At 56.3% G+C, this 17,735-nt stretch overlaps 1 protein-coding gene across 1 annotated transcript; it reads left to right on the forward strand.

Moving 5' to 3' along the window:
• On the forward strand, positions 2,071-10,559 carry ABHD17A (abhydrolase domain containing 17A). Its single transcript, XM_003122999.6, has 5 exons — positions 2,071-2,228; positions 5,575-6,111; positions 7,140-7,334; positions 9,811-9,990; positions 10,088-10,559. Exons 2-5 carry the CDS (start codon positions 5,780-5,782, stop codon positions 10,311-10,313), a joined length of 933 nt encoding a protein of 310 aa, XP_003123047.3. The 5' UTR covers positions 2,071-2,228; positions 5,575-5,779; the 3' UTR covers positions 10,314-10,559.

The following is a 17,735-nucleotide window of genomic DNA, read 5'->3' on the forward strand; positions in this document are numbered from 1 at the left end:
GGCCACATTCCCAGCACATGGAAGTTCCCAGGCTAGGGGTTTAGTTGGAGCTGCAGCTGCTGGCCTACATGACAGCCACAGCAACGTGGGATCCAAGCTGAGTCTGTAACCTACACCACAGCTCACTGCAACACTGGATCCCCCACCCCCTGAGCAAGGCCAGAGATCAAGCCCAAATCCTCATGGATACTAGTGGGATTCGTTCCCCTTGCACCACAATAAGAACGCCTTCAAGTTTTTTTGGTTTTTTTGTTTGTTTGTTTTTCAGGGCTGAACCTGTGGCATATAGAAGTTCCAAGGCTAGGGGTCAAATTGAGGCAGAATATTAATTCAGGTAGTCAGTGTAGGAACATGGGCTTTGATGCATTCTTTGATATGGCCATTGATTAACATTTGTGGCTTAAGGACTCCAGGGAGTAACATCCCCACAGGCCTTGTTTGCTATAGGGAGTGTACCTACGCCCGGATTGACACTAATCCCTAATCCCCTGTGACTCAGTTTACGGGAAGAAAAGGGCAAAGAAACTACGAGATTTATGGGATATTTACACGCCTAAGACCCTATTGGACAAGGACTGCTGCAGGTAATTAAACAAGGCCAATGGGAGAAAACCACATCTTTCTGGACCCAAGGTTGGTACCCCCCCCCATCTTTAAGGAATAAAAAAAAATCTATAGGACAATAGAGAAAGGGGGCTCCTCTCCCCCCTCCCAGAAACCCTGGGAGCTGTTTGCTTTCCTTTAATAAAGACTTTGCTTGCTTACTGCCTCTGTTCGTGGAGTTCATTCTTCCACTGCCGTGAATAAGAACCCGGATTCTGTTATCATCTTTCTGGTATCAGAATTGGAGTTGTAGCCACCAGCCTGCACCACAAGCCACAGCAACGTGGGATCTGAGCCATGTCTGTGACTCATATTGAATCTCAGCAATGCTGGATCCTTAACCCACTGAGCGAGGCCAATCTCATGGATGCTAGTTGGATTCAATACCTCTGAGCCACGACAAGAATTCCCAGGATGAGGATGATGATGATGATGATTATTTTGCTTTTTAGGGCCGCACCTGCGGCATAGGGAGGTTCCCTGGCTAGGGGTCCAATTGGAGACGTAGCCACTGGCTACATTCACAGCCACAACAATGTTACAGCAACGCTACAGCCAACGCCAGATCTGAGCCGTTTCTGTGACCTACACCACAGCTCACAGCAACACTGGATCTTTTTTTTTTTTTTAATGTATTTAATTTTTTTAAAATAATTTTCTTTATTTTCCCACTGTACAGCGAGGGGGTCAGGTTATCCTTACATGTATACATTACAATTACATTTTTCCCCCACCCTTTCTTCTGTTGCAACATGAGTATCTAGACAAAGTTCTCAATGCTATTCAGCAGGATCTCCTTGTAAATCTATTTTAAGTTAACACTGGATCTTTAACCCACTGAGCAAGGCAGGGGATCAAACCGCATCCTCATGGAAACTAGTCAGAATCATTTCCACTGAGCCACGATAGAAACTCCTCTATCTCGGTGTTCCCCTTGTGGCTTAGTGGTACGGAAACCGACCAGTGTCCAAGAGGATGTGGGTTCGATCCCTGGAATGGCTCAGTGGGTTAAGGATATGCGGTGGTGTAGGTCGCAGACACAGCTCGGATCTGGATCTGGTGTTGCTGTCGCGTAGGCCGCGGTTGCATCTCTGCTGCCACGGGTGCAACCCTAAAAAGAAAAAATTTTTTCATCTTAAGAAGTTTTTTGGCACCCTGTAAATTTTGCTTCGGAGACGAGTGCCTCCCTTGCCTCACCCTAGTACTGGCCTGGGAATGAGTAAAGGAACCAGTGAATTGTGTCTCCACCGGAAACCTGTCCAACTTGCCCGGCCCCGCCCACCCACCAGGTCCCCGCCCACCCACCAGGTCCCGCCCACCCACCAGGTCCCCGCCCACCCACCAGGTCCCCGCCCACTACTCTTGCCCTGCTCCCCAGGAAAGCGGCCCCTCCCCCCATGCGCGCCTCGCGCCCGCGCCCCGCGCGGCCCCCGGCCCCTGTCCCTCGCGCGCACCTCGCGTCACTTCCGGGGCGGTGGCAGGAGTGAGGCTCACTTCCGCCCGCGGGGGAGCGGCGGCCGTGGCGGTGCAGGCAACCGGGCCGGGGCGCCGAGGGATTGACGGAAGGGCGGGCGGCCGGGAGCCATGGAGCGCGGCCCCGGGGCCGGGGGGCGCGGGCCGCAGCGGTGAGTGCCAGGCAGGGGCGGGTGCGGCGGTGCAGCGAGGTCTCAGTGCCTCCTGCGGCCGTTTGGGGAGCCGGGGCGGGCCGCGAGGCCAGGGCAGCCCGGCCCGACGCCCCCGAGAGCCTTCACTCACTGGGCGGCCGCGGTCCGGGAGGAGGACCCTCAGATCAGGCCTGAGAATCGCGGGACAGAGTCCGACAGAGCCCGGTCCGCTGTCCGTTCAGCCCTCCGACCTGCGGTGTGCGCCCACCGTCCTGGAGACGCTACCTTGCTTTCGGGGAGTGCCCCGTCCGAGCCGCGGACTCTGCCTCTGCCCGCGAACCGGTCCCCCAGCCCGACACCCGGGCCCTCTCCATCAGCGGGAGCGGAGCCCTGCTTCCTTAACGTCTCCAAGACACCTCTGCCGTTTCGCAGGCGTCTTTTGGCCGGCAGTGACACTTAGGCAGATTTCCCAGCCTCTGCTCCATTCCTGTCTCCAGGATGCAGCCAGGGCACGTTCACAGCCCTTAATCCATGGGGTACATTCTCCACCTAGGACTCCTTCAGGATTCCTCATCACTCCAGGATGAAGTCCAAACTGCAGCAGGGCTCACGGGTGCGGCCTGACCCAGCCCTGGCTCTCTCCAGGACTCCCCTGCTCACCTCTTCTTCCCAGTGTCCTTCTAGCTCTGGAGCCACAGTTCCTAGAACTTGCTGTTACCACTGGGTCTTGCCTTCAGCCCTGCTCTCTGTCACCTGGCATTTGCCCTGTGCTTTTCAGAGGGCACCTTCTTCCTTGCAGCTTTCCCACCCTGACTGGCTGGGTGAGGTGCCATCACAGTCGTCCGTATTTAGGTCGGCCTGAAGTATTGCAGTTGTCTGGTTCTGTCTTGTTCCTTATGACACTGCCACCTGGGATGGAATTGCTAGGCTCTGGGTGCCAGCGATGCCTACCTAGTGAGTGAGGCACCTGAGTGTGCTCTGTCCAGCCCGAGCCTGGCTCTTGAGGCGCAGTCAGTGACATCCATAAAAGACAGCAGAAGGTTGGTCCCAGGTCTGCATGGCTAAAGAGACCATTCCTCCTCTCTGTCAGACGTGGTGTACTGTACTGTAGTTTTCCCCTTTGCCCTGGTCCTTTGGCCATTTCATTGAGCAAGAACAAATAGTGGCCCTGCCCTCATGGAGTTTCTCTTTGGTTTGAGGGGCATATGGTTGAACATGAACATATGAACTGCAGAGAGAGATCTGGAACCATGACAGTGTGCAGGGGTACTGACCCTGTTTGGAGCAGCGCTGACAGGGAGATCTGAATGGTGGGTGGGACAAGGGGCAAGAGCTGTCTAGTGAGATTGGGGAACCAGGTGGGCTGTGGCTCTGAGGCAGGAGGGGGCAGTGGGGCTCACCTGGGGAGAGTAAGGTACAAGATGAGTGAGGCTGGGGAGGTCGGCCCCAAGCCCCTTGATGACTTGGCAGGTCAGTGGAGAAGGATTTGATATCTATCCTGATAATAGTGGGGCCACTGGGCCACCCTAGAAGGTAGCATGATCACATTTGTGTTGTGAAAAGATCTTTTGGCTGTTTGGGGGAGAATGCTCTGGTGGGGGTGATGGTGGCCAAGGAGTGGACCAGCGAGAAAGGAGACTGTGCATGTACCAGGTGACTGTGGGAGGGGGAGAATGGAGTCAGCAGGCCCTGTGATGGGCGGATCTGAGGGTGCAGGGAGCTGTCAAGGTTGACACCTGGGTTTGTGGCTTGGTCAGTGGGCCTTGTCCACTTTGGTGTTCCTGTTCATCCTCAGGTTGCTGGGGGCCCCCTTCCTGTGCACTGGCTTTCAGCCAGGCCTTCTTCTCAGAACGAGCCTTCTGTGCTGCCCAAACTCTAGACCAAGCCACCAAAGCACCTGTGGAGTGTCACCTGTTGGGGCCTGGACCTCTGAAAATATGTTTGAGCAAACTCAGTTTGGTTGACTCTCTGGAGCGGGAGGGAGGGTGTCCTGTGTGCTGTGGGGTGTTGAGCAGTATCCCTGGTCTCCACCCTTTCCATGCTAGTACCTGCCTTCCCAGTTGTCACAACCCAGAATGCCCTTGGCATTGGCATGTGTCCTCAGGGGGCCAACTCACTTTTGCCTGGGAACCAGTATGATGGATGCTGCCTTCTGAAAGTACTTGCATCTAAAGTCAGCATCCCCCTGGGAGTCTGGGGATTCCAGGAGGCCATTCGTGTCCTCGCTGTGGCTCTTGCTGCCTCCCCCGCCAACTCCCCTCCATGTGCCTGGAGTCCTGGCGACTGTGGGATGTGGCTCTGTGCAGCCCTTGGTCTCAGATCACAGGTCTGGACGGAGCAGGTGTGTTTCTGGGCTTCAGACTGTACGGACCTACTCTGACTCCCAGGGCCCTGGTCCAGTGGTTTTCTAACGCTATGGCCCCCACACGCAGTGCGCTCAGCTGCTCTGCTGCTGGTGCTGAGCTGTGAGCGTGTCTCCCTCTCTTCCAGCCTGCAGGGAAAACGGAGTAAATGAGTAGGTTTTTCTCAAATCATTGTAGTTTCTTCCAGTCTCATGCTGCCAGCTCCCTTTGTGATCTAGCTGTAGTCTAAGACAGTGTTTCACAACATTCTGCAGAAGGGAGGACTCACATTCCTCTGAGCCATGTCCTCTCCACCACTTACCCCTCATCTTGTTCCTTGTTTCTGTGACAAGAGTGGTGTCTGCATTGATAGACCAGGAAGCTGAGGAAGCTGAGGCCGAGGGAGGTGAAGCCACTTGCCCCAGGCCACAGACCTCTGGGTTGGGAAGGAGTCCCAGGCTCCCATGATCTACCTCAGCCGGCTGACCCCCAGGCCTGGCCCCGAGCACAGGAGAGAGCCATTGTCTGAGCTCTGGGCCTTCCCAGCCTAGAGATGTATCCTGCTTTTGTTTGCAGAGCCTTTGTTTGTTGTATTTCCTCCGCCTGGGCTCCTGTCTGTGGACATGAGGCCTGGCACTGGGAGCCTGCTCCAGGGTCCCTCTGATCAGCAGTCTGTCCTCACCTCGACTGAGCTGCGTCACCCGGGGGTGGCAGATGAAGAGGGACCTTGGGGGTGATAGGGCTTCTCTGAGCCTGGAGCATGGCCTTTGCTGGGGAGAGCTGGGTGGCCTGGAGGTCTGATGGCCCAGCACAGCCTGCAGGCATTGGTGCCTGATGATGAGGAAAGCTAGCAGAAGGGGTTGCTGGGGAGGTCTTGGTGCCCTAAGGAGGGCAGGCTGGGCCCAAGGTCTGTGGTGGCAGGCGGAGCCTTCAGAGACTGCACTGTGGGGAAGCTGAGGGCTTGGGACATGTTCTGCCTTCCCAGTGGTACCCCAGGGACCCCACATCTTTCTGTTCCTCTGCAGGTTCTCCCTCTGCACAACATGGACACACGAGGCTGCGAGGCTCCTGAGGGCTCAGCTTGGACCGCAATGGGGCTGGGCTGCAGCCTCCTAACGGGGCTCTTGTCTGGGGCGGTGGCTGGGGGGTGCCCTGCCCCCTGCCCTTGTCTCCAAGCACCCTCTCCCGTCCCCCACCGGGTGAGGCCTGCCCCAGGGCCTGGTGCCCACCATGAATGGCCTGTCAGTGACCGAGCTCTGCTGCCTCTTTTGCTGCCCGCCCTGTCCTGGCCGCATTGCTGCCAAGCTCGCCTTCCTGCCTCCGGAGCCCACCTATTCGCTGATGCCTGAGCCGGAACCTGGACCCGGCGGGGCTGGGGCCGCCCCCTCGGGGACCCTGCGGGCCTCAGCTGGCACCCCTGGGCGCTGGAAGCTCCACCTGATGGAGCGCGCTGACTTCCAGTACAGCCAGCGTGAGCTGGACACCATCGAGGTCTTCCTGACCAAGAGCAGCCGCGGCAACCGCATCTCCTGCATGTACGTGCGCTGCGTGCCAGGCGCCAGGTGAGATCCAGGCCCGGGATATGCTCCGTCCTCAGGGATCTCCTTTTGGCTGGTGCCCTGCTAGGACCAGAGCTTGCATGAGCCCATCTGGCGGAGTGGATGCCCCCAGGATTTTTCTTGCTCAAGGGGCAGTGGATGAGATCCGCCCCTGGCCACCAAGGAACTGCCACAGGCAGCCTGTCTTGGGATGAAAAGACCCCATAGCAAAGTGGCTTCTAGTGGCTGAGTCATGCCATTTGCTCACCATAGAGCCTCCTGCTTCCGGGTTTCAGTCTTTACCTGCCCAGGGATGGTCTCCAGGGCTCTTGGTCCCCATTGAGGCCTCAGCACCTGCTTTGAGGCTGGGGCACCTGTAGCCTGGCTGGCAGCTTGGGCCAAGTCTGACTCCCTGTTCCTACTGTGGGGCAGAGGTGGGGGCTTCCAGGTGCTTCTGCCCTCAAACCAGCCGGGTTCTGGCTCTGGATTGAGTCCAAAGGGCAGGCTTTTACCTTTCGGCTGGACTGGGCTGGGCTCGGCTGGGTGGGGGCCAGTGGCACCAGAGGAGGAAGACTCTGGAAGTGTCCATCGGCTAGGACCAGCCTGGTTACCTGCCCTGGGCATGCGGGCCTTGCAGGGCTGCCTTGGGCCCCAAGGCAGAAATGAGGGCGTGGTCATTCTCTAGGAGGGGAGCTTCAGCCCTCTGAACAGGGCTTGGCCTCACTTGTGGGCAGTCCTGGTGACAGAAAGCTGCTGTCTTGTGCAGCAGACATAGGTGCCCGCCCTCCTCAGGGCTGTCAGAGTCCCTTCGAAAGGAATGATTCCAGAGGAGAGGCAGCTGCTGCCCAGGGGCATAGGCATCTTAGCTGTGATGGGCACTGTGGCTTCCTGAGCTCGTGCTGGCGCTCCACCTGTGCTGAGAACCTGACTAGGTCCTTGTGGTTTCTTTCACGGGCTGAAGCCTGATGCCCTTCTGTCTCTCCTGGTGGGTACCTCTTCCCCCGCCCCTGCTCCCTTGCCCCCTGACCTGTGCTTCCACCGCCCACCCGCAGATATACGGTTCTCTTCTCGCATGGCAATGCAGTGGACCTGGGCCAGATGAGCAGCTTCTACATCGGCCTGGGCACGCGCATCAACTGCAACATCTTCTCCTATGATTACTCCGGCTACGGCGTCAGCTCTGGCAAGCCCTCGGAGAAGAACCTCTACGCCGACATTGATGCTGCCTGGCAGGCCCTGCGTACCAGGTGAGCATGGCACCGCGGGGGGCGGGGGGGAAAGCAGCACGGCTCCTCACAGGTGATTGGACTGGGTGAAACTGGTGGTTTGAAGGTACCCATACTGGCACTGGGGCTGCCTTCCAGGGAGGGAGGAAGCCTGGGTCGGTGGCCCTGCAGGAGAGGGACCCTATCTGTGGCCACACTGGACCTCAGGGTGAGGCCTGACCTATGTTCCCCTGCATGGTGACAGGCGTGCTTGGTGTGCAGGGAGGCAGGCTGGCTGTCCTCTCACCTCCCTGGGGTTGGCCCCTCCTGGGAGCCTCTTGCCTGGGCAGGGGCATGGACAGGGCCTGGAGGCATCCCTCTGGGGGTGGAGGCTCTGCCTGGAGGGAGTGGTGTGCAGAGGACTTGGGCCCAGCGGTGGCGTGTGAAGGCTGTGTAAAAGGACTGGGAGGCCGAGGCTGAGGGAGCACTTGGGGTGCAGGGTGGGGCCAGGCCTCTGATTCAGGCTTCTGATTGTGGAACTTGGCCTTATCCTGAGGGTGGGGCTCCTCTGGGCCTGGAAGATTCTTTTAGGCAGCTCGTTACCCAGCGCAGCCCTGGTAGCTGGTGGGATTGTCAACTGGCAGAAGTTGGGTCCTCCCTGGGTATAGTGCAGTGTGGCCCTGCACCTATTCTGATCTGTAGGGAGATCACCTGACCCCCACTTCCCGGAGGTGGCACACACTGCCTGCTCGGCATAGCCCCATCTTGGCCTGCCTGGCTGACTTGGGCAACCAGCTCCTGCGGGGACCAGAGCCAGCCTGCCCTGGGGAGACGGGGCATGGTTGCTGTAGTGATGCACCAGGCAGTCCCTGTGGCAGGCCTTGAGAGCAGGGTCTCCTGGCACCGCCCTGACACTGGGGACCCATGCTGGTGGGTTTGTGCAGGTATGTGTCCACGCTCAGCTGCCTCAGCCTGTCCCCACTGTCTGGGAGTCGATGGAAGAATCTTTTTTTATTTTTAGGGCTGCACCCGCAGCATATGGAGGTTCCCAGGCTAGGGGTTGATTAGAGCTGTAGCTGCTGGCCTATGCTACAGCCACAGCAATGCCAGATCTGAGCCGCATCTGCGACTTACACCACAGCCCATGGCAACGCTGGATCCTTAACCCGCTGAGTGAAATCAGGGATTGAACCTGCATCCTCTTGGATGCTAGTCACATTTGTTTCTGCTGAGCCATGACGGGAATGCCGGATGGCAGAATCTTACCTCTTGGTAGGTGAGGGTTCTGAGCTCTGTCATCTGTCAGCATTGACCTCCGGAGACTTGGTCTCTCATCCCCAACAGCCAGAGTCAGCAGGAGGATAGGAGACTTGGGTCCAAGAAGTGACCTGGGGCTGGGAAGGTCTGGAAAGAAGAGCCATGCCATCCGGCAGCTGTTGAGTTTATCCAGGGGGAGAGAGCCAGGTGGCAGCTGGGGGTCCCTGCCTGGAGCTGACTGATAGGACTGCACTGGTGCCCAGCACAGTGGTGGTCATTGCAAACCTGGAAGCAGGCCGGGGAAGAGTGGCCAGGGTGGTGGGCACAAGGCCAGGTGGCATCTGCAAGGCCTGGTAGTGGAAACAGTGAAGATGGCCCCCGAGTACCCAGGTGGGTTGCCCAGGTGAGACGCAGACCTTCCCTGGCCGCTGGGAAGAGGGGATGCCCTTTGAGGTCAGGGCTGTGGGTGTGTGAAAGGTAGGCCAGGGAGGACCCTTGCGCTGGGAGGGTAGTGAGGGGGGGTCTTTGTGTCAGGAAAGGGCACATGGGAGTCGTAGGGCTGGATCAGCTGTACCAGGGGAGGGAAGGTCTGGATATGGGAGTCGTGCCTATAACCTGGCCACTCTGTAGGGAAGGTGCCCAGAGAAGGAGGTGGTGGCCACCCACTGTTCCCTCGGGAGCAGCTCTTCCTGTCCTTCAGTGTTGTACTGAGCACCTGAGGGGCTGCAAACTGGCTGAGACATCAGAGGACATGATTGCCTCTATTTCCCAGGGCCAGGGATGGGTGAGGGTGCGGGTGCTGGGAGGAAGATGTGCCCCCTTCCAGGGCCACCAGGAGGGACTGGCCAATTCCGCACAGCAGGAACAGGAAGGGCCCAAGCAGGTCCTGCATGTGGCCCTGGCCAAGTGTGTGTAGGGGTGGGGGGTGGCCAGGAGGAGCAGGCGAGGCCCTAGGGACCGCTCCCAGGAACTACAGTGCAGTGCACCTCAATGCCTCTCAACTCTCCTCACAGGGGCACTGGCCAGGTGTGACCTGTGGCAACTGAGGGTACAGCCAGGCGGCCTGGGGTGGTGATCGGCCAGCTTCCCTCACTCCTGTCCGGGTTCTGCCTTCCAAATGAGCGGACTGCCTCGGTGTTGGGGGCAGGGGAGGGTCCCTGGGCCTGACCCTATTGCCTGGAGCCTGCGTGGAGAATGGGCGGGCAGTGGGAGGGGTGTGTGCCTGTGGCATCACAGCTGATCCAGACCCCACCGCTGCCAGGTACGGCATCAGCCCGGACAGCATCGTCCTGTACGGGCAGAGCATCGGCACTGTGCCCACTGTGGACCTGGCCTCGCGCTACGAGTGCGCCGCGGTGGTGCTGCACTCCCCGCTCACCTCGGGCATGCGCGTCGCCTTCCCTGACACCAAGAAGACCTACTGCTTTGACGCGTTCCCCAAGTGAGCGCGGGGCGGGATCTGAGGGCGGGGGGCGGAGCTCAGGGGTGGGGCCTCGGCGGGGGTGGGGCGCGGAGGCCTAACGTGCCCCGCCCCGCAGCATCGAGAAGGTGTCCAAAATCACGTCGCCGGTGCTCATCATCCACGGCACGGAGGACGAGGTGATCGACTTCTCGCATGGGCTGGCGCTCTACGAGCGCTGCCCCAAGGCCGTGGAGCCCCTATGGGTAGAGGGCGCTGGGCACAACGACATCGAGCTCTACAGCCAGTACCTGGAGCGCCTACGCCGCTTCATCTCCCAGGAGCTGCCCAGCCAGCGCACCTAGCCTAACGGACCTCAGCGATAAGGCGGCGCCCGGACCTCGCCCCGGCGCTGGGGGCTGCATGTGAATCCCCGGGCTCCCCAAGCACTGCCCTCCAGGCAGCCGGTAGGCAGGCGTTGGGACCTGCCCCTCATCCAGGGGCGTGGACAATGTACAGGCAACGGAGCTACGCTCTCCTTTCCTTTTGGAAGCAAAACGAAGGAAAAACGTGAAAACAAATTAAAGATTAAAAATTTTAAAGTTCCTTTCCCTTTCTTGACTTTAGTGTGCTTTTCCTGGGGCTCCGCAAGCTCTGGACTTTGTCCACAACCCCCCAGGAAAGTTCAGCACAATTGCAGGTATCGGGTTACTCTCCCTACAGAAGAGGGTTGGGGTTCGGGTCCTAGAGTGAGCCAGGGGAGGGTGGTGGCTCCCTGTTTCCAAGACAGTACTGGGTGTGGAAGTGGCCGCGGCGGATCTGGACCAGGACTTCTCTGGGGTCCCAGAGAGGCAGGCACCTTTCTGTACACAGACTGTGCTTGTGATTTCCGCCCCACCTGTCCTCAGACCCCTGCATAGAGAGGGGTCCCAGAGAGTCTTTAGCAAACCCAGGCTTTTGGACCCAGTGGAAGACAGCAGCAAGCCTGAGGCCTCGTGGGGTCTCCCCAGAAATGAGGTCACGCGGAGCTCTTCCACAACACGCCTTGGGGCCTTGGTCCGAGCTGTATCCTCCGCCCGGGATGCCCTTGAAGACCGGGATGGCCCAGGGTCTCCCTGGACCCTGACCGGACGCCGGGCTCACCCGGATCCTGCGGAGTGCCCCCTGAGACTTCTGACGGGGGCGTTCTAGAGTGAGGACGGCCTCAGAGATCGGGAGGCGACTGGGCATGTGTTTGGGCACTGGGCAGTGGCGAGGCCAGGACCTGGAGGTGCTTCCTCCTTGGCCTCTAGAGCTCCGCGGCCCCTTTAAGAGAGGGCGGTGTTTCGGCCAGTTGGGGGGCGGGACAGCGCTGAGGGGTCACAGCGGGGGCGGAAGCGGAAGTGGGGTGGCGCGCGCAGACGCAGCGGCAGGCGGCGGAACTGGAGGAAGCCGTGGCCTCGGCGGTAAGTGGCGGCGGCTCGGACCCCGGCCAGCCGTCCCTGCCCTTGCCGCCGTTCCGCCCGTGAGGGCTCATCCAGTGGGCTGACAGACGCCGGCGTGGCTGTGTGTCAGCGTTGACGCCGAGCGGGGCGAGGCCTCGCAGCGCTTTCTGTGCTTCGCAACTGGGAATTGTTCCTGGGGCGCTCGAAGAGCCGGGAGTGCCCCCGGTCCCGATTTCGGTCCCGCCGTCTCTAACCCAGGATGGTGCCCGGCCCTGGTGGTGGGCGGGAAGGTTCTGTGCCTTCGTCCCTCCCGAGCCCCACGGACCCTCTTGCTGCGAGTCTAGGGTCGTGTTTGATAATCCAGGACGTCTAGGAGCAAATCTGAACATGGGATGTGCACTCAGGAAAGCCGCGAACTGCGGGTCCTCTCGCTCATTCGTCCTTTCCGCCGCGGGGTCCTTGCACAGGGTGATCTCTGTGCCCATACGTCTCAGCAAGGCTAACGTTTCTCTACACGTCTGACCCCTCTCAGCCTCTTGCTGCAGCATTTCTTCCCCAAAGCCCCCGACCCTGACCCTCTGCCCAGTGCTCCCACTGACTGACTCCTGGTGCTGCCCTTGTCGCAGAGACCATTGTCTTTTCATCTCATCAGATGCAAATTCCTTAAGTCCAAAGCGATGGCTTACAAGTGAAGAAAAATGTTTTGGGACACACAGTAAAAAAAAGTTGAGTGTAAAAGAGCTTTGGGTGAAAACTCTGTGTTCTTCCCACTCCGGACGTCCAGGCCTAGTTCCCTTCCTCTGGGGCAGAGATAAAAAGAATTTCTTATGTTTCAGCAAAGAAAGTATACTTGTGTATCTAATAAGTTTATGTGAAAGTGTGCGCTAACTCACGGTGGCTTGGAGAGTGTTTATGTTCCAACATATAGACTGGATTCAGTCCTAGTGGCTGCAGCATATTTTATTAGCACTGTAATTTATCCTGTTTCTTTGTTGAAATTTAGTTTTTTTTTTTCCAGTTTTCTGTAACAGACAGTGCTACGTCAAGTATCCTTGTCCAAATGTCTTCCTACCCAAGTAGTAGTTTTTCTGTAGGCTGAATTCCTTACTGCTAGGAAGGAAGGGCTAGGTGGAAGGACTTTCTCTCCATCAATCTCTAAATGGGTATGTGACTTTTTAAAATTTATTTGTTGGCTGTGCTTGCAGCATGGGAAAGTTCCTGACCGAGGATCCAGCCTATGCCACAGCAGTGACCATGGCCACATCAGTGACCACACCAGATCCTTAACCCACTAAGCCACCAGGGGACTCCTATGAGCTCTTTAAATAGTATTTCAGGAGTTCCTGTGGTGGCTCAATGAAAACAAATCTGACTAGCATCCATGAGGGTGCAGGTTCGATCCCTGGCCTTGCTCAGTGGGTTAAGGATTTGGCGTTGCTGTGAGCTGTGGTGTAAGTTGCAGACTCAGCTTGGATTTGGCGTAGGCTGGCAGCTACATCTCCAATTCTACCCCTAGCCTGGGAACCTCCATATGACATGGGTGTGGCCCTAAAATACAAGGAAAATAGCATTTCATTGCAACTTTGTCTGTATTTCCCAGAAGTATAATCAAACAGCTCATTGCTTCTGTTAGATTTATTTTTATGCTGATCATTTCTACCATTAATATAGAAAGTGGCAAAGTCTAGTGAATTCCCTGGAGATCTGGTGGTTGAGGATCTGGCATTGTCACTGCTGTGGTTAGGGTCACTGCAGTAGTGTGGTTTGGATCCCTGGCCTGAGAACTTCTGCATGCTGCAGGTGTGGCAAGAAAAAAAAGGGGGGGGGAAGAAAAAGAAACCGAAAAACCAAAAAAAAAAAAAAGTGAAAAAAATCTGTATGTATTACATACATGTATTTATTTTATTTGCTTTATTATGGCTGCAGCTATGGCATATGCAGCATATGGCTAAGGATCCAAACCACAGTACACTGCAGCCATAGCAACACTGGATCCAAGCCACATCTGTGACCTACACCACAGCTCCTGGAAATGTCAGATACTTAACTTGCTGAGCAGGGCTAGGGATTGAACCTGCATCTTCATGGATACCAGTCAAGTTTGTTACCACTGAACCAAAATGGTAACTCCAACATATTTGGAATATTTGTATTTGTCCATTTTTCTATTCAGTTCTTGATGTTGTTTTCTAGGAGCACTTTTATACGTATCAAGGAAATTAAGGTATTCCCGTCATGGCTCAGTGGTTAACGAACCCGACTAGCATCCATGAGGATGTGGGTTCGATCCCTGGTCTCGGTCAGTGTGTCAAGGATCCAACGTTGCCTTGAGCTGTGGTGTAGGTCACAGATGCGGCTCGGATCCCGCGTTGCTGTGGCTGTGGTGTAGGCTGGCAGCTATAGCTCCGGTTGGACCCCTAGCCTGAGAACCTCCATATGCTGCAGGTGTGGCCCTATAGAGACAAAAAACAAACAAAAAAAGAAAATTAGCCCATTGTCTTTTTTTTTAAGTATTTTGGGAGTTCCCATTGTGACACAGCAGAAACAAATCTGACTAGTATCCATGAGGACCCAGGTTGGATCCCTGGCCTTGCTCAGTGGGTTAAGGAACCAGTGTTGCCGTGAGCTGTGGTGTAGGTCGCAGATGCAGCTTGGACCTGGTGTTGCTGTGGCTGTGGCTTTGGCCAGCAGCTGCAACTTTGAATTGACCCCTAGCCTAGGAACCTCCTTATGCTGCGGGTGCAGCCCTAAAAAGACAAAAAAAAAAAAAAAAAAAAAAAAGAAAAGAAAAAGGTAACAATAACAAAAACAAAAAAGTATTTTGGAGTTCCCTGGTGGCTCAGCAGGTTAAGGACCTGGTGTTGTGGCTGCTGTGGTGCAGTTCATCCCTGGCCTGGGAACTTGCATATGTTGCGGGTGCAGCCGATATATATATATATATATTTTTTTCAACCTGAATTTGTGTTTGACTTGGATTGTGTATGTGACTGTCTTTTTGTTTGTTACTTTTATTTAATTTCTTAGGTTTTCCAGGCATTTAAAATCATTATTAGTCATTACCAGTTACAGCTTGTGCATTTTTGTATCCTGCTCAGAGAGAGCCTCCTACTGCGAGATTTTAAAACATTTCATGTTTTCAGGAGTTCCCGTCGTGGCGCAGTGGTTAACGAATCCGACTAGGAACCATGACGTTGCGGGTTCGGTCCCAGCGCTTGCTCAGTGGGTTAACGATCCGGCGTTGCCGTGAGCTGTGGTGTAGGTTGCAGACGCGGCTCGGATCCCGCGTTGCTGTGGCTCTGGCGTAGGCCAGTGGCTACAGCTCTGATTGGACCCCTAGCCTGGGAACCTCCATATGCCACGGAAGCAGCCCAAAGAAATAGCAAAAAGACAAAAAAAAAAAAAAAAAAAAAAAAAAAAAACCCAAACATTTCATGTTTTGTTCTGTAAATGGAATGGCTTGCTTTTTAAATATGTATTTAATTTTTTGGTCTAATTCTAGAAAGGACTTCTGGGAAAGAGGTAGGGACCCAAACTGCTTTTTTCCAAATCGTCTGCCCAGACCCCGTTTCCCAAAAAGGCCATTCTTTCCAGGCTGAAGGGCCACCTTTATTGTGCTCCAAGAGCTTCGTGCTGGTGGATCTCTTTCCAGGCCCTGTCATCCCCATTAGTCCAAACCCTGCTGTCTTCTTTACTGAATGTCCGCAGGCCCCACTGTCATAATAAATAGTTGGTGCCTTGAAGGTATTCCATGTAGTGCTGGTTCCACAGGACACTGCCATAGAAAGAATTTGGAAAAGTTGTCTTTGGTGCCTCCCCACTCCGCTACCTCTTTGGCTTGGATAGTCCTAGTGCTCGGTGCTGGCGCCAACAGGAGCTTTTCTCCCCCGTGCCTGCCCATTGCACGGAAGGGGTAAGCTAAGGCAGGCCCTGGGGACCACAGGCTCGCAGGCTGACCCGGCCCGTGGACTCTGCCCTTCCTCTGGGTCTCAGCCTCTGGCTCTGGGGAACCAGAGGCAGGGGCTGTGATGAGGGGAAGCCATTGGTACCTTCCAGGATGCGTTCCCCTTTCCCTTCCACTTGGTACTGCCCATGGGCCAGGCCGCCTGGGACAACCGCCAACTTTCGGTTCTCCATTTTGTGAACTTCCCAGGACACAAACGTTTACACCCGGCAGTGTTCTCCTGCCTCTCACTGGGTGCACTCCATCTTGCTGGAACCTTGGTCCTTGCATGGACACCGGGCCTGGCCCACCTCACACAGGGGCCCCTGGGTCTCAGAAGCAGAATCCAGGCTGTTTGTTTCTGACCTCCGTAGCTCCAGCACTCAGAGACCCCAGGGGATGCAGCCACCCAGGGTGTGTGTCTGCAGCAGGGATGGCCTCAGCCTGAGCCGGGTGTGGGCCTCCCTGAGGGTGGGGTCTGGGGCATGGAACCCAGACTGGACTTCCTGCGGGCCCAGCCCCCGAGGGCCAGTCCTCCGTCTTCCCCTCGCTTCCTCAGGTGACCCTGCTTCACTGACCAGCTGTTAGGCTGAGCTGGTGGAACCCACCCCTCTGGTTCTGGTGTGAACTGGGGGCCCCAGAGGTTCCAGGAGGAGCAGGGGGAGGTGGCCGTGCTTGTGTGAGGAGGGGTAGCCTTGCAGCGCCCAGATCCAAGATGGGGTCTCAGGGTGGATGCATCCGTCAGGGCCCCAAGCACCCAGATTGAAGGCCTGGGCATTCCCCCAGGACAGGTACTTGTCTGTATGGTTCAGGGTCAGGGTTCAGGGCTTACCTGTTACCTGTGAGATTCTACCAGATGGGGGTGTCAGCCCAGCATCAGGGTCCCCTTCTTTATGTTTCAAAGCTCCTGCCATGTGCCAAGTGGATCTAAATGATGACAGTGCAGGACTGCCGGGATTGCTGTCCCGACTATCACCACTTCAGGGGAGATGGCTAAGGCCTGGCCTTCCCTGTGCTCAAGTCAGCTTGGGACGCAGGGGTGTCCCTGCTGGACACTGTGCTCTGTGCTGCCAGACTCCAGGGCCGTGCCCAGGTCAGAGCCACATGTGTCCAGGTGCAGGTGAGATGGACGGGCCTGGCTGTGGTCATGGCTGCGGCTGGGAGGAGCTGAGCCAGTACGCACTGGGAAGCCTACAGAGCGCCACCTGACCCACCTTACAGGAGACAGTCTTGAAGAAGGCCTGTTATCTTCAGCAGGTCACAGAGTGGTTATCCCCATGGGTGACCCCCATTGCAACTGGCCATCTGAAAAGTGCCTCTGGGATCTGCTGCTTTCCAGAGATCTGGACCAGCCGAGGAGTGGAGAATGAAAAGGATGCTTGGGGAGGGACAACCAGGTTCAGTCCAGAGCCTGCCTCCTCCTGCCTTCTAGAGAAGGGCTGGGGTCCTGGGCTCTCCCTCTAGTACCTCAGAGCAGGGGCCTGGTGCCTCCTGTGGAGGAAGACAGCCATACATCCACCCTCAGCCCCCAGCTCCCAGCCCCCCACCGCTAGGCTTGGCCTGGGGCTGGCTGCATCTCCTGTGCATGCAGACCACCCAGGCCACATCTGACCCCTTAGAAATAAACATGGATTGAAAGGTCTCCTGTTGGAATTCCCACTGTGGTGTAGTGGGTTAAGAATTTGAGTTTAGGAGTTCCCGTCGTGGCACAGTGGAAACAAATCTGATTAGGAACTGTGATGTTGTGGGTTTGATCCCTGGCCTTATTCAGTGGGTTAAGGATTTGGCATTGCCATGAGCTGTGGTGTAGGTCGAAGACTCAGCTTGGATCCTTTGTTGCTATGGCTGCAGCATAGGCCGGCAGCTGTAGCTCCAACTTGACCCCTAGCCTGGGAACCTCCATATGCCGTGGGTGCGACCCTAAAAAGAAAAAGAAAAAAAAAAAAAAAAGAATCTGAGTTTAGGAGTTCCTGTGAGGATCAGCGGAAAGGAATCTGACTAGCATTCATCAGGATGCAGGTTCGATCTCTGGTCTCAGTGGCTTAAGGATCTAGTGTCGCTGTGAGCTGTGGCATAGGTCGCAGACGCTCCTGGGATCTGGTGTGGCTGTGGCTGTGACACAGGCTGGCGGCTACAGCTGCAATTCAACCTGTAGCCTGGGAACCTCCCTATCTCCCTATGCTGTGGGTACGGCCCTAAAAAAAAAAAAAAAAGAATCTGAGTTTAGTGGCTGGGGTCACCTCAGAGGTACAGGTTCAATCCTTGGCCCAGCACGGTGGGTTAAAGGATCTGGCATTGCCACAGCTGCAGCATAGGGTTGCAACTGTGGCTTGGATTCAATCCCTGGCCCAGGAACTTCCATGTACCCTAAAGTGTGGCCATAAAATAAAATAAAATCTCAAAAATTGTAAATCATAAATAAA

This window comes from Sus scrofa, chromosome 2 (assembly GCF_000003025.6).
Source record: "Sus scrofa isolate TJ Tabasco breed Duroc chromosome 2, Sscrofa11.1, whole genome shotgun sequence".
Taxonomy (NCBI): domain Eukaryota; kingdom Metazoa; phylum Chordata; class Mammalia; order Artiodactyla; family Suidae; genus Sus; species Sus scrofa.

Coding starts and splice junctions, on each gene's coding strand:
- ABHD17A (XM_003122999.6), top strand. CDS start 5,780: ATGAATGGCCTGTCAGTGACCGAGCTCTGCTGCCTCTTTTGCTGCCCG. Junction 6,112..7,139: donor CGCTGCGTGCCAGGCGCCAG/GTGAGATCCAGG, acceptor GCCCACCCGCAG/ATATACGGTTCTCTTCTCGC. Junction 7,335..9,810: donor TGGCAGGCCCTGCGTACCAG/GTGAGCATGGCA, acceptor CACCGCTGCCAG/GTACGGCATCAGCCCGGACA.